The sequence below is a fragment of the Rhinatrema bivittatum genome, chromosome 9, assembly GCF_901001135.1.
Source record: "Rhinatrema bivittatum chromosome 9, aRhiBiv1.1, whole genome shotgun sequence".
NCBI lineage: Eukaryota > Metazoa > Chordata > Amphibia > Gymnophiona > Rhinatrematidae > Rhinatrema > Rhinatrema bivittatum.
The window spans coordinates 8270242-8296077 of NC_042623.1; the positions used below are offsets into that span (position 1 = coordinate 8270242).

General features: G+C 48.8%; 1 protein-coding gene across 1 annotated transcript in view; it reads right to left on the reverse strand.

The window, feature by feature from the left end:
- Nucleotides 1–25836, reverse strand: part of KIAA1324L (KIAA1324 like) — a 106471-nt gene that overhangs the window by 40200 nt on the left and 40435 nt on the right. The window contains exons 3-9 of the mRNA XM_029615372.1: nucleotides 21146–21341; nucleotides 19362–19509; nucleotides 18230–18316; nucleotides 16279–16384; nucleotides 14384–14536; nucleotides 13149–13237; nucleotides 12212–12392 (exon numbers count right to left, since the gene is read on the reverse strand). Of these exons, the coding sequence (XP_029471232.1) occupies nucleotides 12212–12392; nucleotides 13149–13237; nucleotides 14384–14536; nucleotides 16279–16384; nucleotides 18230–18316; nucleotides 19362–19509; nucleotides 21146–21341 (960 nt within the window). The remainder of the gene's footprint in view (nucleotides 1–12211; nucleotides 12393–13148; nucleotides 13238–14383; nucleotides 14537–16278; nucleotides 16385–18229; nucleotides 18317–19361; nucleotides 19510–21145; nucleotides 21342–25836) is intronic.

The following is a 25836-nucleotide window of genomic DNA, read 5'->3' on the forward strand; positions in this document are numbered from 1 at the left end:
CTTGCGGCACAGCCTCCCAGCTTCTTATGGTGCTGTGCCGGATTTGGACTCGGCCACTCTCCCCTCTCCCTCCCTCCGCTTGCTTCCAATATGGCTATAGAGAGAGGAGGGACACCGTACGTAGGTCGCACCGTACGTAGGCAGGTGCAATCCACAGCAGGTCAGCACCCGCCAAAAGAAAAACTGGGTTTCCCCGGATCAAGCCATGAACAAGGCCTGTTGTGATGGGATCAGCAGAGATCTTATTGCTGCTCTGCACCAAAGGTAAAGAATAAATCAAGCATGCCAAGCTCCTACCCCCCTCCCCCCTTCCTCTGACAGTCAAACAGGGAAGCCTGCAGAGAGCGCGCTGATTCTGCAAGCTATTCTTTCCATTGCTCCAGGAAACTCTGTAGCCCCCCCCTGACTTTCCTGGGTGGTAGCTGCTAATATAGAACCTAACATTGTGTAATTATAGCATGGGTTATTTTTCCCTATATGCATCACCTTGCACTTATCCACATTAAATTTCATCTGCCATTTGGATGCCCAATCTTCCAGTCTCACAAGGTCCTCCTGTAATGTATCACAGTCTGCTTGAGATTTAACTACTCTGAATAATTTTGTATCATCTGCAAATTTGATAACCTCACTCGTCGTATTCCTTTCCAGATCATTTATAAATATATTGAAAAGTAAGGGTCCCAATACAGATCCCTGAGGCACTCCACTGCCTACTCCCCTCCACTGAGAAAATTGTCCATTTAATCCTACTCTCTGTTTCCTGTCTTTTAGCCAGTTTGCAATCCACGAAAGGACATCGCCTCCTATCCCATGACTTTTTACTTTTCCTAGAAGCCTCTTATGAGGGACTTTGTCAAACACCTTCTGAAAATCCAAATACACTACATCTACCGGTTCACCTTTATCCACATGTTTATTAATCCCTTCAAAAAAATGAAGCAGATTTGTGAGGCAAGACTTCCCTTGAGTAAATCCATGCTGGCTGTGACCCATTAAACCATGTCTGTCTAAATGTTTTGTGATTTTATTCTTTTTAACAGTTTCCACGATTTTTCCAGGCACTGAAGTCAGGCTCTCTGGTCTACAGTTTCCCGAATCACCCCTGGAGCCCTTTTTAAATATTGGGGTTACATTAGCCACCTTCCAGTCTTCAGGTATAATGGATGATTTTAATGATAGGTTACAAATTTTAACTAATAGATCAGAAATTTCATTTTTTAGTTCCTTCAGTACCCTAGGATGCATACCATCCGGTCCAGGTGATTTGCTACTCTTTAGTTTGTCAATCTGACCTACTACATCTTCCAGGTTCACTGTGATTTGATTTAAGGATCTATATTCTCTTCCCAGGGAAGGGGAGGGCATGGTGTTGAATCACCTAGACGGGTTATTCTCATCTTCCATGCACAATGTTCAGGGACTCTCTTTCTTGTAAAACCAGAGGTTATAACTATGGATGCTATATGGGAAGCCTTGGCCGCTATCGAAACTGCAGTTAGTAACCTTTCTAAAACGTGTTTGGAATCAAATAAATCTAGTAATAAAAATGAAAAAAGAATTGAAGTACAGGAAAAGAAAATACAGGAGCTTGAGGGGAAAGTTAAAACAATGGAAGGTTTTCATCAACAGATAATACAACATGAGACTGTGACAAATAAAAAGATAGAAAATATTGAGAATGTGATTAGAAGTACCAACATAAGCGTTCTTAACTTTCCAATTATCACTCAAATAGCACCGGTAGAACTGTTTAAAAAGCATTTAAGTGTAATTCTGAAAATTCCTGTGGAGGCACTCCCTTTAATTACTAAAGCGTACTATTTACCGCTGAAGAAGAGAGAAGATCAGGAGAATCAAGACCAGCAAGTTCAACTAAATATTACAGAATTATTGGAAATGTTGCATGAGGACACAGTTTCAACGAGGGGTGTACTATTTGTGTGGTTTGCTTTTTTATCAGAGAAAAATAATATCTTAAGATTGTTTTTCCGCAATAGATTAGCAGAATACTATGGCCAGAGAGTGTGGATCTTCCCTGATATTATGAGGTGAACGCAGGAAAGGAGGAAGAAATTCATACAAATGAGAAGTGAAGCGATGGCAGTTTGATCCAAATTTACCCTTCGCTGCCCATGTAAATGCGTAGATTCCGTGTACATATTCTTGGAACCGTCACAACTTCGTTTCTTTATTGACTCACACCATGTAATTGCCACACAGGCAGTACAGAGGGTATGAATAGGCTTGTAATCGGTAGCCTTTAATTTTCTTTTTTTTGCTAGTTTAGACTTTGAAGTTTTTCGCTCCGTAGAGTTTCAACTCACCCCCCCACGTATTACTTAATATAATTAGATTGGTTTATTGATTATAACACTTTTTCTTTTGTATATTTTATCTATGCTTGAAATAATCAATGTAAACCATCTTTTCCAATCACAATGGTTTATTTGTGTAATAAAGTAAAATGCAATAAAAATAAAATAATAAAAAAAAATGTTCAGGGGCTCTCATGATAGAAAGAGTGTCTCTCCTTAAATGAATAATCTCTCTCCCCAGGCAGCTCTACGACTCCTCTGCAGGCAGAAGGGCAGGAGAGGGGGGCTTAGCATGGCTGTGAGGTTGCCTGAGGACTGGAGCTGAACAGGCTCTGCCATGCCTGAAGGAAGATTTTTATTTTTATTTATTTAAATTTCTTATATACCGGCATTCGCGATGGGAGTCGCATCATGCCGGTTTACAAATAACAAGGTGTGACAACAGAATAAATACTTAATAACTTAAAAACATTAACATGTGATAGAAGAATAAGGTAGCAGTTACAATAAAACAGGGATAAAATGCAACTTGGAATGAAGAGAAGGCAAAAGAGAGATTAACACTGAGATAACAAAAGAATGACCAAGGTAAATAGAACCAAGGTAAATAAACCTGCCTCATTAAAAAAGAGAGAACATTATTGAGTTGTCAAAGGTTGTTGATTACTCTGACGGGAGTTCTTAGTTGCTTAAGTTGAGAGTGGGTTCAGTTGGTGTCTGGAAAGGCTTTCAAGAATAGCCAGGTTTTAAGTCTTTTTCTGAAAGTGGGGAGGCAAGGTTCCTGTCTCAGTTCTGGTGGTATAGAATTCCACAAGGTAGGTCCTGCTGTAGAGAAAGCCCTGTCTCTGAGAGTCCTATGGTTAAAGGTTTTTGCAGGAGGCGCCTGTAATGAGTCTCTGTAGGACTCTCTGATAGGTCTGATGGAGGTATGTTTTTTAAATGGGATTTGGAGGTTAAGCGGAGAGAGTTGATGGAATGCTTTGTAGATGGTAGTAATGGATTTATATAAGATTCTATAGTGCACTGGCAGCCAATGTAAGTCTTTGAGAATCGGAGATATGTGGTCTCTTCTTCTTGTGTTTGTCAAAATTCTGGCCGCCGTGTTCTGAACCATCTGAAGAGGTTTAGTATGAGAAGACGGGAGACCTAATAGAATAGAATTGCAATAATCTAACTTAGAGAAGATTATTGATTGCAAAACTGTTCTGTAATCGTGGAAATGGAAAAGTGGTTTGATTCTTTTTAAGACGTGTAATTTATAAAAGCAGTCCTTCGTGGTTTGATTAATAAAAGATTTTAGATTTAGCCGATTGTCGATAATGGCTCCTAGGTCTCTTACATGTGAAGTTTGAAAGCCGGTTGGAGGATTTGAGGTGAGGTTACTGTTTTCAGGGGAAATTATGAGGACTTCGGTTTTAGCGGAATTTAAGATTAGATTTAGGCTGGAGAGGAGGTTGTCAATATTTTGAAGACAGTTTTCCCAGATTTTGATAGTTTTTGTAAGGGATTCTTTGATAGGGATGACAATCTGGATGTCATCTGCGTATAGAAAGTATTTGAGGTTAAGATTAGTTAATAGTTGACATAGGGGTAGGAGGTAAATGTTAAAGAGCGTGGGGGAGAGAGAGGAGCCCTGTGGAACACCTAGCGAAGAAGGGTAAAACTGTGATTCTTTGTTATGTATTTTGACTTTATATCCTCTGTTTCCCAAGAATGATTTGAACCAGGCAAGAGCAGAGCCTGTAATTCCGATGTTCGCTAGTTGATTTAGGAGAAGGGAGTGATTCACGGTGTCAAAGGCCGCCGATAGGTCGAGGAGTATCAGCAAGTAGGCGTGACCTTCATCGAGGCCCATGATGAGGTAATCTGTCAGAGATATGAGAAGTGATTCTGTACTTAAAGATTTTCGGAAGCCGTATTGAGTGGGGAATAATATGTTGTTGTCTTCGAGGTATTCTGATAATCTGGTGTTGACTAATTTTTCTGTAACCTTGGCTATAAAAGGAAGGTTGGATATTGGGCGGAAGTTGGATGGATCTTTAGGATTAAGGTTCGGTTTTTTTAATAGGGGTTTGATAGAAGCAACTTTCAGGTCGTCTGGATAAATTCCTTGGGCTAAGGAACAATTGATAATGTCAGTTAGGGTTTTGGAGATGGTATCTGGAATTAGCAGCAGTAGTTTGGGAGGGATCTGGTCAAATGGGTGGGATGATGGTTTCATTCTCTTCAATACTAACTTGGTCTCTGATATTGCAATGGGTTCGAAGGCTTGTATAGCCATGTCATTGCAGTGATGGCGGAATGTGCTGGGTGGGGCTAGGGTATTCGTTTTTAGTTGAGATTGCAGGTTGGAAATTTTGTTACTGAAGAAGATGGCCAGCTCCTCAGCTTTTTCGTGCGCTTGGTTGAGTGGGATGTCCGGAGAATTGGGTTGAGTTAAGTTCGAGACGTAAGTAAAGAGGGCTTTTGAATCGAAGATGAGGTGATGTATCTTGTGAGCGTAGTAGTCCCTTTTTGTTTTTAGTGTGGCGCTCTTGTAGATGTGAAGAGCAAGTTTGTAAGCTGAGAGGGAGGTCGGTGATGGTGCTTTACGCCATTTATTTTCTTTTTGTCTCAGTGAAAGCTTGAGTTTTTGTAGTTGGTCATTAAACCAGGGTTGTCTTCTGGCGGCATTATGTTTAGGTTTTTTTGTTGCCAGTGGGCAGAGTTTATTAGCTGCCGATTCTGTGATGTTGGACCATGAGTGGAGAGCCATGTTGGGAGTGGAGATGTCTATGTGGGGGAGTTCTAGGACAAGGTATTCGTGAAGTTCATCTGATGAACATAGGTTTCTGTAAGTAAATTGAGGTTGAAGATCTTGTTTGATGTTAGATTGTGCCAGCGAAAAAGTGGTAGAAATTAAAGCATGGTCTGACCAGGGGACTATTTTGCATATGGGGGGTGCTGAGTACGCGATGCCTGAGTTTACAAAAATGAGATCCAAAGTGTGTCCTGCTCTGTGAGTAGGGTTGTTGATTATCTGCTTGAATCCCATGGCGGTCATTGCATTTAGGAAAGTTTCACAGTTTGTAGATGGAGAGGGGTCATCAACATGTAAGTTGAAGTCTCCCAAAATGATGGCTGGAACCGCAAGATTTAGGTTAGTAGCTATTATTTCTAGAATGGGGGAGGCATCTGATTCCAGCAGTCCCGGAGGGGCGTAGACTAGAATGATTTGTAGCTGGTCAGATTTGAAAAATCCGGCTTCAATTTTTGTGGGAGAATGAATTGGGAATTGAGTAAGTCTCAGCTCTTTTTTGGCTGCAAGGAGAATACCCCCACCCTTTCTTTTCTGTCTGGGAATAGAGAAGAAGTCATGGGATTCCGTAGGAAGTTGGTTTATTAGTGCGGTGTCCGTCTGTTTAAGCCATGTTTCAGTAATTGCACAGAGGTCGGGTTTGGTGTCCAGTAGAAGGTCATTAAGTATTAGTGTTTTTTTGGTAAGGGATTGAGCGTTGAATAAAATCAGAGAGAAAAGAGCCAGGCCTAGTGTCTGTGTAAGGGGGGAAATCATGATAGGGATGAGTGATTTATAGGTAGTTGGCCGTGAAAACACTGATGGGTTTCTAATGAGAAATGACCTTTGTTGGAGAATTGGAATAGGGAGACCAGTATGCATTGAGGCTTGGAGGGGTGAGCGCTGGATGCTTGCTGGAGTGGAAGGAAGAGCGCTGGATGCTTGCTGGAGTGGAAGGAAGAGCGCTGGATGCTTGCTGGAGTGGAAGGAAGAGCGCTGGATGATTGCTGGAGTGGAAGGAAGAGCGCTGGATGATTGCGTTGGTCTCAGGGCTATTTGAACAGAATGTAAAAGGTCCTCATTGAGCCTAGGCTTCAAGATGTGGTTGTAGATTGGTGGAGTTTCACGTAGCTGTAGTTGTTCGCAGGTGGGTGGTGTCGTCTGCAAGAGGCCTTTGTTTGTTTGTTGGGCTTCCCTGGGTGGAGAACGGGGCTCCTCGGGGCTGCAACGAAGGGGCGAGACAAAGGGGCTGGCCCCTTTGTCGTGCTCCTTAGGCGTGCGACGCCTAGGCGCTGTGGTCGATTTAAAGGGCTCCTGGCCCTGCTGCTATTGGCGGCTTGTGCGGGTACGGATTGGCCGCTTCACGGCCCGGAGGAGGGCTGTGGGTGGCGCCTCGGTTCGTGGCTCTGCGCCTCTGCGCCTCGTGGCCGGCGCTGGGGGCTGCCGGGGGCAAGGGTGCGAATCAGGGCCTGTTTGCTGTCAGAGGGAAGAATTATTTATTTTTGACAGAAAGCAATGCTAAAATGGCGTTGATCCCATCAAAAGCAGAAGTACCAAGCCGGTCCTATTTCCACGTGCACTATAGCGCTGCCTTCTCCTATAGGGGCCAGGGCTCTGTCTGGGAGTGCAAAACCTCTCTGGATCGCACCTGCCCGCATGGTGCCTGCCTATTGAAAAGCCAAGCGGACTGAGCTGACGTGACTTACCTGCTGTGCCTTGGAAGAAGCAAGGGGAGGAAGTGAGAGGGAAGATCATCTCCAACCCTGACTGAGTCTGAATCCAACATAGGAGACGAGAGGCAATCTGGGGAAAAGGCTATGGGGCAAGGCTTAAACTGACTTTCTCCCTCCTGCTCCCCAATGTAACCCTTTCTTGGTGGATGGCACACATTGGAAACTGGCATGATGTACCCACGAATGTCGGTATCTATTAAAAGCTTATAAATAAATACATAAAAATAATAAATAAATAAATTCATTTCTGAAAGGGCCATTAAAAGTATTTCTTTACGTGGGCTAGCTCGTCTTTCTCCTGCGGGGGGGATTCTTTCTGTGGGGTTAAAAGATAATCTTCATGGCCCAGGCAAGGGAAACCTTGCTCTTTGGGACAGGTACCTGCACAAAACAGGCAGGACTCGCTGGATGGGTGTTCAAAGTATATATATATGTATGTGTGTGTGTTTTAGATGTTCATCAAGGGGTCCTAGTTCTGGGGGCTCCAACTTGTTCTCTGCTCGCCCGTGGTTCATTGGGGTTTGATAATGTATATATATATATATATATATATATACATACATATATACATACACTCTCATTACTCTGCATAGGACTACAGCTGCCTCAACCACCTCCAGAAGTGAGGAAGTCTTTCGATTGAAAAGGGAGAGCCTCCAGCTTGATCTGTGGAACTACAGGAACAAAAACCTTCAGGTAAGAACAAATTGTCCTTCCCTGCAGTACCCCAGATCAGTCCAGACAAGCAGGATGTACCCAAGCTCCCCGAAAGACCCGCGCAAAACACACTTTCCCCAAACGTTGCCTCCTCCAGCGCCCACACATCCAGGCGGTAATGTTTGGAGAAAATGTGCAAAGACAACCATGTCGCTGCTTGACAAATGTCCTACGGAGATATCAACTGACAACTCTGCCTAAGACGTTGCTTGCGCTCTAGTAGAATGCGCCCGCAACCCCTCCGGAACTGACCGACCCTCTCAACCATCTCGCAATCGTGGCCTTGGAAGCCTTACTGCCCTTCTTCGCCCCACTAACCAAGAGAAAAAAATGATTGGATCCCCGAAAGTTATTCGTAACCTTAAGGCACCGCAAAAGAATCCGCCGCACGTGCATCCAACAAGTCCAATTCCTGAGCCACAGGAGCATCGCAAGTCAACTTCGGAAATGCTGAGGTTCCACTGTCTGGTTAAGATAAAAAATATGAAACCACTAGGCAGAAAGGAAGGCACCGTCCTCAATGACACCCCCCGCTCTGAAATCCTTAAAAAAGGATCCCTGCATGACAAAGCTTGCAGTTCCGAAATTCTTCTAGCGGAACAGATAGCCACCAGGAAAACAGACCTCAAAGTTAGGTCCTTCAAGGAAGCCACCCAGCGGTTCAAAGGGAGAACCGAACCACACAGAACTCTAAGCACCAGGTTAAGGTTCCACGCAGGACATACCTTCCGGATCGGAGGACGCAGATGCTTAACCTCTTCTCAATAAACACATCACATCTGGATGAGTCACCAGCATGCTTCCCCAAACCTCACCTTGAAGGCAACATAAGGTCGCCACCTGAACCCAAAGGGAATTATAGGTCAAGCCCTAAGAAGGATAACACCTGCGGAACATCCACATGCAATGGTTTCAAGCTATTCTGAAAAAAACAAGACTCAAATGTTTTCCCAACTTGGGCATGAGTTATTGCTACTATTGAAACAAAGTAGCAATAACAGGTTCTGAATATCCCTTCATGCGGAGCCACCGCCTTTCAAAAGCTAGGCCGCTAGACAGAAGCGATCCGCTTGGTCTGAAAATATGAGCCCCTGCCGCCACCAGCCTGGCCCAACGCCAGCAGGCCCTCTGCATGAAGCTTCCGCAAACAGCCGCACAGAGGCTGAAGGCCGAAACTTCAAACAACCTCTTCAGCAGAATTTCCAGTTTCCGATCCTGCACATCCTTCAGCACAGCTGTGTCTGCCATCAGGATGGTCGTCTTCCTGGTCACCGCTGACTCGGCCACATCAACCTTAGGAATTTCAAGGGCTATAAGAACATAAGAAATTGCCATGCTGGGTCAGACCAAGGGTCCATCAATCCCAGCATTTGTTTCCAACAGAGGCTAAACCAGGCCACAAGAACCTGGCAAGTACCCAAACACCAAGAAGATCCCATGCTACTGATGCAATTAATAGCAGTGGCTATTCCCTAAGTAAACTTGATTAATAGCAGTTAATGGACTTCTCCTCCAAGAACTTATCCAAGCCTTTTTTTAAACCTAGCTACACTAACTGCACTAACCACATCCTCTGGCAACAAATTCCAGAGCTTTATTGTGTGTTGAGTGAAAAAGAATTTTCTCCATTTAGTCTTAAATGTGCTACTTGCTAACTTCATAGAGTGCCCCCCTAGTCCTTCTATTATTCAGAAGTGTAAATAACCGATTCACATCTACTCGTTTAAGACCTCTCATGATTTTAAAGACCTCTATCATATCCCCCCCCTCAGCCATTGTCCGGATAAACTTGAGCCCCGCCTCAAGAGATTCCAACTCCCAATCCACTAATTTCTTCACCTTCTTTGGCAATGGAAAAGCCTTAGGTGGACCTCACAGATCTTCCAAGACCAGGTTCACTCTCTCAAAGTTGGGAGTCTTTCTCCGCAAACTTCATCCCCAACTCCTCCAGAACCTGAAGAATGAGAGGACGGAAAAGCCTAATCACCCAAGGATCATCACCCTCAGTCACTGAGGGGTTCTCACATTGGGTCCCCCAATGTGGCATCAGGATCCTTATCTGGGTCCCCTAACACAGCATCAGAGTCCCTATCGGTTCCCCGGACCTCCCTGAAGTTGCTTAGAGCCATCCATGTCAACGGACGTGTCTCCAGCACCCTCCGCGGACCTTCCAAGCCCCAGCAGCCGCAGAATGCCACCGGACCCCTTAGACTTCTCTGTCCTAGGTTTCTTAGGTGCCCGAGCCTTTCTAGGTAGTGGACGCTGAGAACCTGCCTCCTTTTTGGCCAGATAGGGTTTGTGGAGGAGCAGAATAAAATCAGCAGAGAATCCCTCCGAATCAGTCAAACACTGATTGGGGTCCATGTCCCCTCTTCCTCCTGGGGGAGGGGAATCCTGAAGCTGCATTGCAGACGTCATGCTCCTAGCACGAGGAACTGAAATGGCCGCCGTGCCTTCAGACACCCCCCCCCCCCACGGGGGCCTCCTGCACAGGCACTACCGCACCCAGGCACCAAACTCCCCGGCGATCCCTTCAGAGGTTCCTACCTCCCTCCCCACAGCCGTGGCAAAGTTTCCTGCGCTGAGCGGGAGGCGCCATGACGCGCGATTGGACCTAAAAATAGCCCTTGCCTGCAATGCGGTCAGCGGCAGTGTCCCGGTGCTGACACCTGGCCCCGATAAAGTCAGCAATCTGGCCCTGCTCACCACAGACTGCCTCCTGGCAGCTGCGATCTGCCACCGGAGCCCTGCTTCAGCCTGAACTAAAACTCCTTCCCAAAACCAAAGGGAATTAATAAAATACTTCCCTGCTTCTGGCTGGAAGGTGCTGATCACTAGGGTAGGCCAGGACCCCAGGCGATCACCCCCCCTCCCCCCCCCCCCACAGACAAGGAATGAGCTAGGACAGGGATCTCCAACCCCCCAAACGCCCTGCTCTACTCGAGGGATGGCCCACAAAGGAACCTAACACCTCGGGGAGCCGTCCTCTAGGAATCTTCCTTCCCAGAATCTCCTCCTTTCCCTCAGGCCTGCAGACTGCAGGTTGCACCTCCACCCTCTGCTGGAGACAGAGAAATACTGAGGGCCTGCAGGCAGCACTCTCGTTATGTACAGTATCAATGAGACTCTCTCTGTCTCCATCTGCTGGTAGGGATGAATAAGCACACTCGTCTGGACCGATCTGAGGTAAGAACAGGAAAGGCGGTATCTCTCTGCAGAAGTGTCCTTTTTTGTGAAACTTGGAGCTTGTAATCCCTCCATGGCGTGGAGTGAAGGGGCTGGGGTATCCTGACCAGGGCGGATGCCCCTTTCCTGAAACAGTCCCTGACTTCAGAGGGGCAACTCCTGATCTTCACCTGCCTGTGTCCCCTGCCCCAGGGTGGAAACTCCTGCTGGGTTTCTCCTCTAAGCTCTTCACTGGGAAAGAAACAGCTCCTTCAGTGGGGTAAGGAAGGGGGGGGGGGGCAGCAAACACCTTCCTCCCCCTAAAATAAAAGAAACTAAACCCTGCACTCTCCTCTGGATGGGTCGAAGGGGTGTGTGGGTCCCTCCTGCAGCTCTGCCTCCCAGAAGACGCAGGTCAAAACCCGCCAAAATCCTCACTGTCAGCGTGGAAAAACGTACAAAGGTCACTCTGTTCCCTCTGTGGCCCTCCAGCCCATCACCAAGAACTGGCAGGGCAGTCTCTCTCTCCCCCCCCCCGTGGCCTGGGAGATCATCATCCATAGGGCCCAGGCAGGAATGCCGTCTCCTCTTAAGCTGACGTATATCCCCCAAGGCTGAGAGCTAGGGCCACACCAAGAGCAGAGGAAGAGTGTAGAATCAGTAGCACCTGCTGCCGGACCCACCAAGGGAACAAAGTCACCAGAGACCACCTGGTGCAGGAACCCAGACCCCAACCGAGTCTTCTCCCAAGGGAGGACTGGTGCCAGCAGCGCCCATCAACTGCAGCCCCACCAAGGCCTGCCTACGCTCCACCGGCAACCTGGGCCGAAAGCCTGCGCAGGCACCAGCCCACGGGACCGCACCATCTGCTGGAGACAGAGGCAACACCAGACCCTTGAAAGCAGGGAGGGAAATCAGATTTTATGGGGGGTTTTTTCTCTCTCTCTCCATCTGCTGGCAAGGGAAGCCATAACTCAGTGATCCGGACTGGACTGGCATGGACGACAAGGAAAGAGCAATTATCTCTGCTGCCAGTAAGAGGAGGAGGACACAAATAACTTATTTTAAACATTTTCAGAGCTAAAAAGGTACCAGAGTAAGAGGGCGAAGGTGGATGCAGGTTGAGTGCGGGCTGCCTTGCCTTCAGGAAACCCGAACTACATTTCCCTGCATGCAGTGTGGCGAACTGACATGGAGCCTTCTGGTAATCCTGCAGTCACTGAAATGGAACCCAAGGAGTGCACACGGTGCAAGCAGCAAATTGCAGCACCGCCTGCCCCTGCAGGAGTTTCCCCTCCCCCGCTGCAGGGGCACCCACACCACTGCCCTGCACGAGACCTCTCACTGCTACTTCCTGAGATCTAGCACTGCTGTTACAGCTTTCTCCTGGGATCTGGATCCAACGCTGGCTGCTCTCGGAGGTGAAAAGTAATTTATTAAACCTTTAACTCTGCATTCAGCGAGTATCTGCTCTCTCATAGGTCTAGCAGCGCGGCTCTCACCATGGGTCCCCTCAGAGTAGGTGCCCTGGGGACAGGGAGAGCAGGAGGACGAGCCGTTGTTGTAGAAGCCAGGATTGCAGGGCGGACAGGTCTTCCTCTCTCCGGAGGGAGGGAGCTTAAACGCATACTGAAGGTCCTCCCGGCAGATCTTGGGCTCTATCCACTTGTACATGACCTGCGTCTGGAAGAGAAATGCCACAGTCCCACGTCAACTCCTCAAGGCAACCACAAAAGGGTGAGTTGCAGGCTTCTAACAATAAAGAGAACTTGAAACGCGCCTCTTTTAAAACATAAAAGTTCCTATCGTGATGGTGGCGAGCTCCCCTGAGGCAGAGACTCGCTGGTAGTGCTCTCGAAACGCTGGACAGCCTCGGGCGGCCGGTCTTGTTTTCTTGCCTAAAAAAAAAAAGCTGCATTTTCTTAAGAAAGTTTTTCTGGACTATTTTTAATTGCAATTGTTAAGAGAAAAAAATGTGAAAAACGCACTTGACGTTTATGCCCAGTTTCCTATGATGATAGGGTTTCCCCCCGCGGCTGAGCCCAGAGAATGCACTGCCCCAGCCTCGGCTCAACGTAAGATATTCCTCTAGGTGAACTTCCGAGCACAAGAAGGCTCCCTGAGGATCTTTTGCTCTATAGCCAGGGTGGAAGGGGAGGGGTGCGCGTCATCACAAACGGAGACCTGAGGTGGGGAGGCAGGGATACGCGGCTATTCCCTCATCTCCGTGGCCTGCCGCTCACTCCCAGGGCACGGCAGCAGGTGTAACGGCAGAGCCCAGAAGCCAGCTTTGTCCTGCTTCTGCTGCCCTGCTCTGGGGAGCCACTGCGGTGCAGTCTGCTTTCAGACTCACATCTGCAGCCAAGCTGCTGCACCTCAGACCAGCCTCTCGGGAAGCAAACAGAGACCTCCCTGCATGGTCGCACGACTCAAACTCACCTTCCCTTCAGCGTCGCAGGGCGTATGAATCTGAAAGAAGTCCTTACTGGTACAAGGCGGGCGCTCTGTGCACGTGCTGGATCCTTCCTCTGAAAGAGAAAAAAAATAGGCCCTTGACTTTGAAGACGGGACAATAATTTTACCTATTGACGACAAGAAAATGAAACCAGCGATGACCCTAGGAGAAAAGGTTTTCAAGCACCATAAATACTGCTTTGAAATCCCAGGGGGGGGTGGGTTCACAGGACTCGCAGAGCCACAAATCAGAAAACCTGTCTCAGACGATCACAAGAATCGCTGGAGATGCCTGGTGGCTGTGCAGCTGAGCACGATCAGCCGCTTCTTAACAGCAGAGGGGAAGGCCGCTAGCAAAACTTCGCATCTAACAAACGTGCTTAAGACGTCAAACGTTGCAGGAAAAGCTTGAAGTCTTCTGCTAATTAAAACCCAGCTGGAGCCAGAACTTATCCTGGAGTCCAATTCCTTGACTTGTAGGAAGGCCTGAAAGCCTCTTATTCTGCAGCGGGGGCATGATCGTGCCCTCATCCTGGTTTCCTGCGCACTGGACTGGCCTATGTATAGACTCTTCCCAGATGGACGGACTTTATTATCACCTGCCTTGCTCTTATTTTTCAATGCTGTTTTGGTGTATTAACTAATTTACGTTTCATTTTGTTTTAAATTATTGCTTCCACCTTACCTTGTGATTTCTGATGAGGAAGGGCAGGTTACACATTCTTGGTTAAATTAAATATTCAAACTTCTGAGAAACAGAAGCACAAGAGAGCAGAGGCTTACACATTTACGAATTCTGAGATGCGGGTGCGTATGGTCACCCCACAAAAACATGGAAGAAAACCAGGACCGTAGGTGAGACGGGCTAATGAACATTTTCAGAAGAAAGCTACTGAGACAACCAAAGCTTTGTCCTGAGGTAGCAAATCATGCAGAAGGTCATTTAATAAGGGGACATGGTGACTATAGGATTGCACTGCATACTCTCGCCAGTATGAAGGGGAGAAGCTGCCTTTCTTTACATGTTGGGTCTGACGGTACCGGTTTATTGAGAGAAATTACCAACAAGGAGCTTCTGAAAGCGAGCCTGGGAGCAGAGTCCGGTGGCGGTTTCCCCCCTTGGTTACCCCACTGCTTTGTAGGCTTTGCTTACCCAGCACTAGCACGCGATGCATCAAACTCCACACAACGCACAGGAAATTCACCGGAAAAGCACGCACCTGCATACTGTGTTGCTTCGTCACATCTGGAGCAGGCCGTTGCCCCCTTCTCGGAGTAGGTGTTCCTTGCACACATCAGACAGGAAGAGGAGCCAGGCTGCTCACTGTACGTGCCGGGCTTGCAGGGAAAACATTCAGACGTGTAGGCAACTCCTATCAGACAAGGATTACAAGCATCACAAGGGCAGCCACCTCTGGGACACGACTGGCCAGCGAAAGTCTCCCGCCTGGATCACAAGAAACAGTCTCGGCAGAAGGACCACTTTACCTGTTTCCCAGGCGAAGTCATAGGACAGGACAAGTCCTGCCCAAGATCGCACGTAGTCACTGGCGGGAGGGAATGGGAACTCATGCCTCCAAAGTCCCAAGCCCTGGAGTTTAACCCCCTCCAAATCAGATTCTCTCTAGTTCTTCCTCCCTTATATCCCAGGATTACTAATCTGTGTCCCTGAGAGAACCTGCAGCATCACTCACTGCATCCAACAATTCACCTGCCCTGCACTTCCACCCTCATCCACCGGGGGTCAACACAGCCCAACATTCAGTACCGTCCAAGCTGCACTACCCTGCCTAACCCTGGTCATTCGTTTATGTCGGAGAACTTTCACACAATTGCATTATTTACAGTTCCCAAGGTATTATGTAAAAATTGCTTCCTGGTTCAAAATCTTGAACCCAATCAGCAATTATACAGCTTCTGACAAAATGAGCAGGAAAGTGGGTGAGTACACACGGCATCAGGATAAGTGCGGCCAGCCAGCGCCATGCCTGAATAAGCTTCCCCGTCACACTCACACACACGTGCTGTGCTACTGTCACCTGTCCCCTACCAGGCCAGGCCATGACCCTGCCCGACCACCTGAAAAACCAGACACGTCCGCAGTCTCCTCTGCTCCTGTCCTACTTCTTGTCCTGTGGATAAGAGTCAAGCATAACATCTGGAGAGCTGCCGTGCCGGGTGAGACCAATGGACTGTCCTGCTCAGCATCCTGTCTCCGGCAGCGGCCAGTCCAGGCCTCCTGCACATATCCCTCTTGTAAGATCTACTGCAGACACCCAAGTCTATCTGGTTAATAACGTGAATGGAGCCCTCCTCCAAACACCGGTCCAAAGCTGTACAGAACCAAGCAGTAAGTCAAACCTTGACCATATCCACCAGCACAGAGTGCACTGAGGAACAAAATACGCTCTTAAACTTGCTTTAAGTCTGCTGTCAGTTTCATGGAGGTTCCCCCTCGTTTTGCTATTTTTAGAAAACGTAAATAACCGTCCCCCACCTGTCCCACCCTTATGAACTTCTATCATGTCCCCTCTCAGCCGTCTCTTCTCCGAGCTGAAGAGCCCTCGCCTGTGTAATATCATCTGTTCACGTGAAAGGTACTTTATGAATAATGTCTGATTTGATGCAATATTGAACTGCGTAGTAAAACATCCATTCAGAGCTTTCCTGCAGGTGTGAATCCCCTTCCACCCTGCCCGGTCAGACACACAACTAACAAATTCTGGCTTTTCAGCTGCGGCACTCCCTTGCACGAGCGATCTATTGCAGGAGGACGTGGTCAAGGCGCTGAGCACAGCGGGGTTTAAAAGAGGTTTGGACAAGCTCCCGGAGGAAACGTGCATGTGTTGACGTTGCTAGCCAGGCAGACTGAAGAAAGCCAGTGCTCTCCCTGGGAGGGAGCAACAGGAAGTAGATCTACTTTATGGGATCTGCCAGGTACCTGCGACCTGGCTTGGCCACTGTTGGAGGCTCCATGGACTTTGGCCTCACCCAGCATGGCAGTGCCTTATGTTCTTATCCCTTTCCATTTTCCGCTTTCGAGGTTAAAGGCCCAGCTCCCGTCCCACCCCAGTGCAGGGAGAGGCAGACCGACAGCTCAAAGTACCTTCCATACCTTCAATCGTGATGTTCTTCACCAGGACGGGCTTCACCACTTTGGAGCCCAGCAAGATCCCAGTCGTCCTCCAGTACAAAATGTTAGTGCCAGATTTCAGGGTTACCTGCAGCGAAAGGACGGAGGTGGGAACAAGGCCTGTAAGCAGACTGAAGACGCACTCAGACCTCCCTGTAAGGCTGCAACTAACCCGACGGGCCCGGCTGCCGCTGCTAGTGGGGAAGAAGGCGTGACGCCACAGTCCACGGACATGGAGAGGGCAGCGGAGGGAGGCTCAGGAACTAAGTCCGCTGGTCTCCTGGTTATTCCACGAGGCCCAGCAGCACAACAAAGCCACCCAGGGAAAGGCTCTGACCTGCCACAGCCTCCCGATTTTTATTCCTAAGGAGCGAATAATCCAAGGCCCTCGGCTCAGACTCTCTCAGGACGCAGGGACCCTGGCTCAGCTACTCCCAGGACTGAACGTGAAGTCAGACCAGAGTCCCTCGACTCAGCCTGGCGATAGATCGGGAGCAGAATCTGGCTCAGCAGCAGATACTCCCTGAAAGGTGCCAGGAGGTCAGGTCTACGCGGGAGTTTGCTCTCTGACTGCGAGGTGAGGCTGGGTGCTGAGAGCGGTACTAAGGCTGGGGGCTCCCGCAGGCTGCCTGTCATAGGGCTGAGACCATTAGCTGCACTATCGGAGGAACCTGGCATTGTTGGCGACGTCCGGCTCTTAGTTTCTCTTGGAGAAAGCGAGCACCAGGCAGTTGTGGCTTTTCTAATTCCTCGTTGGCGGATCTGTCTTGCTGGTTCCAGAGGAGTCGTTTGGTTCTGAACCACAGGGAATGAATGTGGGAAGGCAGACAGCGTTCAGGGCCCTGTTATTCCCGTTTGGGGAGGGCTCTGGATTGGGGCAGCAGCCCATCAAGCTTATTTACAGTTAAAGAATGTGCGCCAGCCGTGCCCTTTCCTCTGTAGCTAGCAGGGAGTGTCCTTGTAATGTCAGGACTGGAGCGCTGCGACGGGTTTGTGTGTGGGGCCGCCGCATACCCTAACCCATAAACTTCAGTTCTTACAAAATGTGGCAGCACAAACTCAGGCCCGGAGTGGGAGAAAGGCCTTCGTGAATCGCTCAAAGAGGGGCAACGAGACAGGCTTTCAGGGATCAGGCCAGGTCGGGATTAAGGGTCATCCCAGGCAGCACAGACCCCAGGCTTATGACTGAAGTGGTAAGCAGGTAAGCTCGTCAGGACAGGAACTGAATCTTCTGAAAGTTTGGAAAGGTGAAGTGAAGTATCCCGGGGTAGAGTATGAGAAGGTGAGGTGTTTTTTGTTTGGGAACTATATTCTTAGTTTAGATCTTAGTTTTACTTTATATATTTCTTTTTATGATTTTGTATCTTAATCTGCTTGTATTTGGTTTTTATTTTAAACCATGAATGTTTTCGGTGTATCGCTGCTGTTTAAGCGCTTTATAAATGTATTAATAAATAATCGATCAGTCCAGGGGCCCTCAGCTCAGTCTCTCTCAGGACTTGCAGCCCTTGGTCTGGGTGGTCCTCGTCAGGAGGGTCCCTGCCGTGACCCCTAGAGCTCTGCACAATTTCATTCATTGCAATCCACTCTCGAGGACCTGATCCTCCGTGTCTGCCTTACAAATGTCTTTCATTTCTGGTCTGAAACCCCCCTCACATGATTACAAGGATGTGTGTCCCCAGCCTGCTCTCCCCCTCCCCGTGTCCCTCTCCAGCTGCTGTGGCCTCTGACCATTAACTCATCAGCAAGCAAAAGCCAAAAAAGGGATCTCCTTCACAGACGGCTAAACGAGCAATCTTAAGCATTTACCGGCTTCATCGTTCTCTCCACACGGCAGAGGCAGAGGAGCCTCCTCCTCGTCATAGGACCTCCTGCGCAGTCCCCGCTGCGCATTATTACATTACAGAGAGGGCGGGCGGTCGCTGACACTTACCGAATGATTCATCCATTCCCCATTGTCCGTTAGCTTCATCCATTTATCGCCTGCGGAGTCCATCTCCTGGCACTGGTCATTCTGAATCTGCCGGGGACAAAAAGCAGGCGCCACTTCAGGACGCGATTCCAGCAAAGCAGAAAATCCGGCCGCGTGAGCGAGGGCGAGCGATTCGGTTTCCCTGGGGCACGAGGGCGTTGTGAAGAGCGACTTTCATAAGAAAAGCTAAGCGCCCTCTACTGCAGCCAAGTTACCCTCAAATGCGTGGTGCGAGCTTCTGCAAGCAGGCTCGTCCCGTTTCCTGACATCACCCGCCTTAGGTTTCTAACTCAGAACACAGTCGTCGTTTTAAAAATGGTCACATCTAAGAATGTAAGAGGAATTATTTAATGTAAGGAAACCTGCACAGTACAAAGCAGTTAAAAAATGCAGAGAGAAGACCCAAAGTAAGTACCAGGGCACTCCAAGCTTCCATCACAACTGGATCTACCTGTGACCCAGGAACCCGGTGTCAGCAGAAAATATAAAGGGACCCACCCATGTGTTTTACTGGAAAACTAGAAGGATGTTTCAGTGCATGGTCCCAACCACCACCAAGCGGCCCGTGTTCACGGCTAAATAAAGATATTCCTCAATCTTAGCCCGTGCAACTTTTCACCACAATAATAGTTTACCGCCTAAGCAGCTGAGCTGCCGCCCAGACACAGAAGCCTTGCTTTCAGCCTGGACATCGGCAGAGCTGATTAAACGCCAGCACCGCCTCCGTGGTCTCAATCAGGCAGCAGAGACATGACTGGACAACTTCGGCGGCATTCCCCGGCATGAACGTGACCACCACCCCCTGCCGCCGTCTCTCTGTGTCCACCTGTCCGATCCAGCGAGCCGGCATCATGTTTCCCTGCCCGGACTACACTGCACGCTCTCCCGCCTCCCCCAGCCCCTCAGACAGGGTCACGCTTCACCCCCGCTGAAGGAGCCTTCCAAAAGGCCCAACTCATCTCCCCTCGGATACTCCCGACTCAGCAGGAGAGCCCCCCTCCCCGATCCTCTCTCTCCCAGGAACGTGCACGCCGTGGGCGGCCCGCGCTGAGGGCGCTCACTGAGGGCGCGCCGGCCTCGTCGGCTCGCTTACAAAGAACTCGAAGAAGATGTTGTTGTCGATGTACTGGTACTCGAAGGAGGCCGAGCCAGACTTCTTCAGATGCACGGCGTAGATCAGAGAAACCGTGCAGTCGTCTCTGTTGGATTCGATGTGGTTTCCCCGAGGAAGCCAGGAAGAGCTGCAGGAAAAGAACAAAATGATTCATGCCTCCTACATCAAAAAAAAAAACAAAACCCCAAAATGACAGGAAAGCCAAGCGGGGCCTCCAGTTCCATGACGGACGTTCAGCTCTAAATCAGGACCCGCAAGAGAGAGAAGGGACGAGAAATTCATCGTGCACCCTGCAGACTGCGAGCTGGGGGAGGGGGAGAGTTACGGGAACGAGGCGCCAATGATGAGAGACAGAAGGAAGGAAGGAAGAGACAAAAGAAAATATTAAAGACCTAATAGGAGGGAAAGCAATGTAGGACAAAGGGAAGGGAGGGAGAGAGAGGGGCGGAGGAGCCAGAGAGCCACGCGACCCTGGGCATTCAGGTGCAGATGTACACAAGCATGTACTGGTAACAACAACACGTGTGATACATGCATAATACATGCCTAAACGCCTCCCTCCAATTCCTAACCCCCCTAGAAGAGCCACAAGATCCGGCCACATTGGAACTCTACCCACTCCATCTCCCAAATTAACCCGCTGCACCTCCACTAGAGAAGGAAGCCTTTCACCAGCCGGCAGACCCAAGATCAGAATCCAACACACAGAAAACAACTGAGAACCCGGCTTTTCAGAAAGGCCTTTCCTCTCCAAACTATCAAGCACCCATTCCGGACTTCACAAGTTACTAACACCCGCACAAAGTCTTTCTCCCCTCTCTACCCAATGTTAAGACACCACATATATAAAACTGCACTGTTGTATCTCAAGCACCCTGCACCTATAACCTATTCCCCCCCCCCCCCCCGAAACGTTGTAATTTCTCCTAAAATATTATTATGCAACTTTCCTAAATTTCTGCTTTCCTCTCCCTTTCCAATTCTTCATTTAAGTATCTGTTTCGCCGTAAACCCATGTGACGTGCAAACGAATGTCAGTATATAAAAGTTTTCAATAAAGCTTTAAATAATAATTGAGCAGCAACCCAGCTCACTACCTGCACGCGCCCAACGCCTGTTCACGTCGTCACTGGCTGCTGTCTTACTGCTCCTCTCACTTCCAGGCCCAGTCTTACGCTGCTGTGCAGGCTCTGAAACCTGGAACTGCTTCCAGATTATGTATTAAAAACGCAACTAACGAGGAATTCCTGCTGCCCAATCCCGCCGAGGCCCCGCTAACCCCGCCTGCTACCCGGGGCTCCTGTACTCCACGTGTCCCTGTGCTTCCTCACTCGCTTTCAGGAAGCCAACAAGAAGCTTTCCGTTTCGGGACCCGAAGCTGCCAAAAATCCACCTTATCTGGTCTCTTCCTGATTTAACCCAGCCCCAAGCTTCACAATAGCAGCAGCTTAGAAACCTGGAGCAAAAAATAAATCCTTTTCCTAACTGCACTGCCAATGAATTCAGGCACCAGTCCTCCATCACCTTTCCAATGGTCTGGATCCGCCACTCTGCGTAAGATTCGGCGCCCGTTCCCCAACATTTCCATAAGAAGAGAAATCAGCGAAGCCGAGGAGGAAACCATTTACGGAAAAGCGTGCCCATAATAAAAACATGAACGCCTCATGCTGCTCCTCTCGCGTCCCATCCCCAAACCATCCTGCCGTCCTCCCCCCGTGGGAAGCGAGGAGCCTGCGCGGGAAAGGCGAGGAGCGCGCTCTTACTTGTTACACATGCCCGGCCTGCCCTCGGCGGAGCTGGCTGCCGTGTCCATGAAGGTGGCCACGTTGGAGAATCCCGCCGGCAGGTCATCCCATTCATCAAACTTGATCCCACTTCCCAAGGAGTAGGTGCCGGCCGCACACTTACTGCATACCTGGTTCCTCATTTCCAGATACTCCCCGGACAGGCAGGTGAAAGCTGGGAAGAGAACACAAATCAGGCCCTGCTGCGAAGCTGCTTCTCGTCTCTGCTAACGGGATAATATTTGCCAGTTTCAGCTACTGCAGCGAGCGATAGCTTTGTGGGAATCAGATCCAGCAGTGATCTCTCTCTGTCACACACACTCACACACTTCAGTCGTATTCTGGGCAGCATTCTGTCTGACTCTTTAATGGTGGGACACCAGTTAAGGGCGGTGAAAGCTGATGTGCTAAGCGAGGAAGGCCTGAAGGTCGTGGAAGGACAGTAAGGAATGGAAGCATCAGCCGTGGAAAGCACGGGGCCGGTACTTCTCTGCTCTGCAAGCAACCCAGGAATCTAAAAATGGCACAAACACGAGAGAGAAGCTGTTTTGCGGAGTCCAGCTTGGAGAAAAGATTAGCGGCGGGCAGACACGTCGTGCACGCGGCAATTTATAGGGCAAACATCTGGACACGCAGAATCGGAACTGAAGAGGCTGACTAGCGACCCAAATATCCCCTTGTTTTCTCATCTGAACCTCAGCGCCAAAGATGAATCTTCATCTGCCTTGTACCAGGGAAACTCACTAAATCATAGGACCGAGCTGCTACAAAGTGCAGCTGCTCAGCCTCCCCAGTGCTCCAGGCTCTTCCCTCCTCTCCGGTCTTGCTGGCAGCTTTGCTTTCCATCTTGTTTTGGACTTTGCACCTTTAGGGATAAAAGATGTGCGCCTTTTGAGAAACTCACGCTGCTTGATCTTTCAGCAGAAGATTTAATCCCTGGGCTTTAATAATAGCTGTAATGGGCAGCACATTCAGCACTCGACGGCTGGATAAGTAAGACTTAGCCAGGTATATTCAGAGCCATTACATAGCCGGGTAAGTCACTTACCTGGCTGTCTTTTAGCCGCATAAAAAGTGGGTGGATCAGGGCGACGCTACTTATCCGGATAACCTAGACCAGCCATAGAGCCGGATATAACTTATCTGTCTAAGCAGCGATTTGTGCGCCGATATTCGGGGCAGAGCCGTGCCGCTGAATATCCCTTGTAACTTAGCTGAATATCAGGCTCAACATTTTTGTGTCTCCATAGGGTCAGATAGTGAAGACAATAGGAATCGGATGATGAAAACAAGCCCTTTATTAAAAAATGCCCGACTCTGGCCGAGTTTCGCTCTTTTGCACAGAGCTGCCTCAGGGGCAATTGATTGTACCAGGACTTGGTTTGGTTAGCTAAATTACTTGTTGTTCGCTTGGATCTGCAATTTATCTAATATTATTGCCTTCACTGTTGCTACCACATGGCAATGCTGTGTGGCTAAGAAAAAGTTCTTCTGATTTGATACGAACTCAACTGTACTGAACATTATTGCGACATCATCAATGCTAACCAAACTAAGTCCTGGTACAATCAATTGCCCCTGAGGCAGCTCTGTGCAAAAGAGCGAAACTCGGCCAGAGTCGGGCATTTTTTAATAAAGGGCTTGTTTTCATCATCCGATTCCTATTGTCTTCACTGTTACACAGCCTACTGGATCGGCTACCGCTTTGTTTTTTGGGTCCGTCCATAGGGTCAGATGGCAGGGCCTTAGCCTCTCATACTGTACAGGTTCACAATCTCAGCTAAAAGGCCAGGAAGTGGTTAACTTCAGCTCTCTGTGCTGTATTTGTGTTTTGTAGGCCGTGGCCACACTGGGGTGCTGATGGCAATCAGCACAGTAGCACCATAAGTTAATTACACTCATGAGGGTGACCGCAGAACACCTTTCAAACAGAAATGGCCATTCGTGATCTAATTTTATATAAGTGGAGCACTGATTGGTATTTGTAGCTAAGGGATATATAGGGGACAGGAAGAACATGGACTACCCTTGCTCAGTCTAGGATTGATTGAATTAATTATGGCTTTATACATTATTAAGTTTGATTGTTTTATTTTTATTTTGAGTAGGTTATACATTTATGTGATCCATATTTTAACATGATTTTTATTTGTACAGTTATGTATCCACTGTGTATAATGATTTGTAGTACTGAATGTTGCATTGCTGTGTACAATTTAAATTTATAAAACAATTTAAGTTTATTGCTGGGAAAATGTAAGTTTATAAAACAGATAAATAAAAAGATGGATATTATTTTTCATTTTAAATACGAACTGACTTGTCTCAATGTAATGTACGAGCTCAGAAAAAACGAAACCCACTTGCTTGATCTCGATAATACACAAAACTATTTATTCCTCTTTTGCCCTCTAATATAATCCTAAGAAACGATAGAAATTTGTAATTATAACAGAATGTAAATCCTGTGCTTCCTTCTCTGAGATGTCATGAATTCTTAGAAGAACGACGACCTTTTCAGATTGGGAAACACTGCAGAGGCTGGTGGCATCTTGCAAACTATCAGAGGCAGAAGCTTTACTCCCTCAGCTATATCTGTCCACCAAAGGTTTGCCTCAATAAGGTGCCACCAGCCCCTGAGATTTTGGCTACAGAAGAACCTAAGATGTGCCATGCTGGGTCAGGTTAAAGGTCATAGAAATCTGACAGCAGAAAAAGACCAGTCTGCCCATCCGTCCCATTGAGCCCGGCATCCTGTCTCAAAACAGGGGCAGATTCAATTCCTTATTACCACCCCCAGGGATAAGCAATGTTTTTTCCCGAATTCCCCTGGCTAATAATGGTTTACAGACTCTTCCTCCAGGAATCTGTCCATACTCCTCTTGTAGCTACCTATGCTCCATGCCTTCACCACGTCCTCCAGCTAGAAATTCCATCCAGTTGTCACCGCTCCATCCTAGGAAAGCCACGCTTACAGTGCCACAAAATTCAACAGGAATGTGTCGGCCTCCTCTGGGAGATCTGGGTACGAGGACCACAATGAATGAATCACTCTCCAGCAAAGGAGAAGCCGATACTTACAAAGTCACTTGCAAAGAAGTCTGTGTGCACAGTGCAAGACTGATACTCTCGCACTATTCACACTTAGGAGCCAGAGTTATAGTGCAAAGTCCCACAAGCAGAAAGTGCTTCATGGGACGTAGGATGAGAGAGGCAAGCAGCAGCCATGCGAGCACTTTTGCTCTCTGCTGATGCCTTTAACCCCCCTCTCCCAGCGCGTAATTCAGGAATCGGTCTGGCCATGGCAGGAAGCATTTCCGAGGGCTGCTAGGATTAAACACTGCTGCTGTCCCAGAGAAGATAAATGCTCATGCACCACCTTCCTCATCTGGCGCTTTGATTACAGCTGCAGTCGGCCTGCAAGGGAGGTGCAACCAAGTCCCCCTGGCTTGGCTGAGAAGTGGCAGACGGTTCCAGCCTGCAGGGAAGTGCAACGCTGCTGGTCGTGGAGAAATCCGCACCACAGCTGCCCTGCACGTGCAATGGCTCAGTCTGCGCTAAGTGACATGGAGTGACCTGGTGCACCTCACCCATAGGAGACTGAAGTAACCACGGGGGTGGGGGTAAATCGTGAGCCTTTCCTAGTGCCCCCAAGCCCAACCACTTTTAAACTGGGCAGGTTGCACAAATGTTTACTGCTTAAAAAGACCAGTGATTCACTTCCAAAAGTGAGCAGAGGAAGGGAACCTCATGCTGTTATTGCTAATGGTAAAAAGACACGAGCTGGTTTCAGCCGTTCAGAGCGCAGTGGCTCAGACTGAAAAGCAGAGCGAGAGAGAATCACAGCCGACGTGGCCCCGGGTACACACACAGGGGCCCCGCACCGGCAGTCCCAGGGAGGTGGATGAATAACAGCAATTCAATCTGCTGTTAAAAAAAAACTAGAAAAGCGCTCGCCAGCCCAGCAGAAATAAAATTACTTAGAAGAGGTTCTGACTGAATCGGATTCAGATCAGGGCAGCGGAAATGCAATGCAGTCCTGAGCCAGTCAAAGGAGAGACGAAACCTGCCCCAGGGGCAAAGTTCAAACCCGAAGGGCACGGCCACTGCCAACTCCAGGGAGGACCCTGCTCGTGCAGGGCAAGCAGATGGGCAGAGAGCTGCACTCCCAGCGGCCCCCGACGACCAGGAGTCCCCTCCCTCCCAGCCCAGGGTGCGTGGGCTCGGCCACCAAGCTACCCCCCCCCCCCCCCCCCCAGCCACAGCCCCGTCCCCTGGGCCACCCGAGCTTTTCTACACCAAGCCGCTTCCTTTTCAGTCCCCTCTTTCGCCAGACGCGCGAGAAGAAGGAAGAAGCAATAGGGTAACCCTGCGGTCCTCTCTGCCGCCTCTCGGTGCTGCGAAAGCTTTCATTAGCTTGGCAGATAAGGACACCCCCCGAAGCAGCGCCACCTTCTACCCCCACAGGCAAGCTCGGGGGTCTAGGAGGAGCTCCAGACTGCGGGAAGCACTCGCACAACAATTTCCCTCTGTAACCAAAGCTGTCAGTTTTTTCACTTCATCTTCAATTTCTTACTTTGCAGCATCAAGTTTACTGAGCTGATGTTTTGGCAAAGTATTGCAGGCCCTTTGCTTCTTGTTCCTCTGGAGATCCTGGGGAGTGCCAGTCC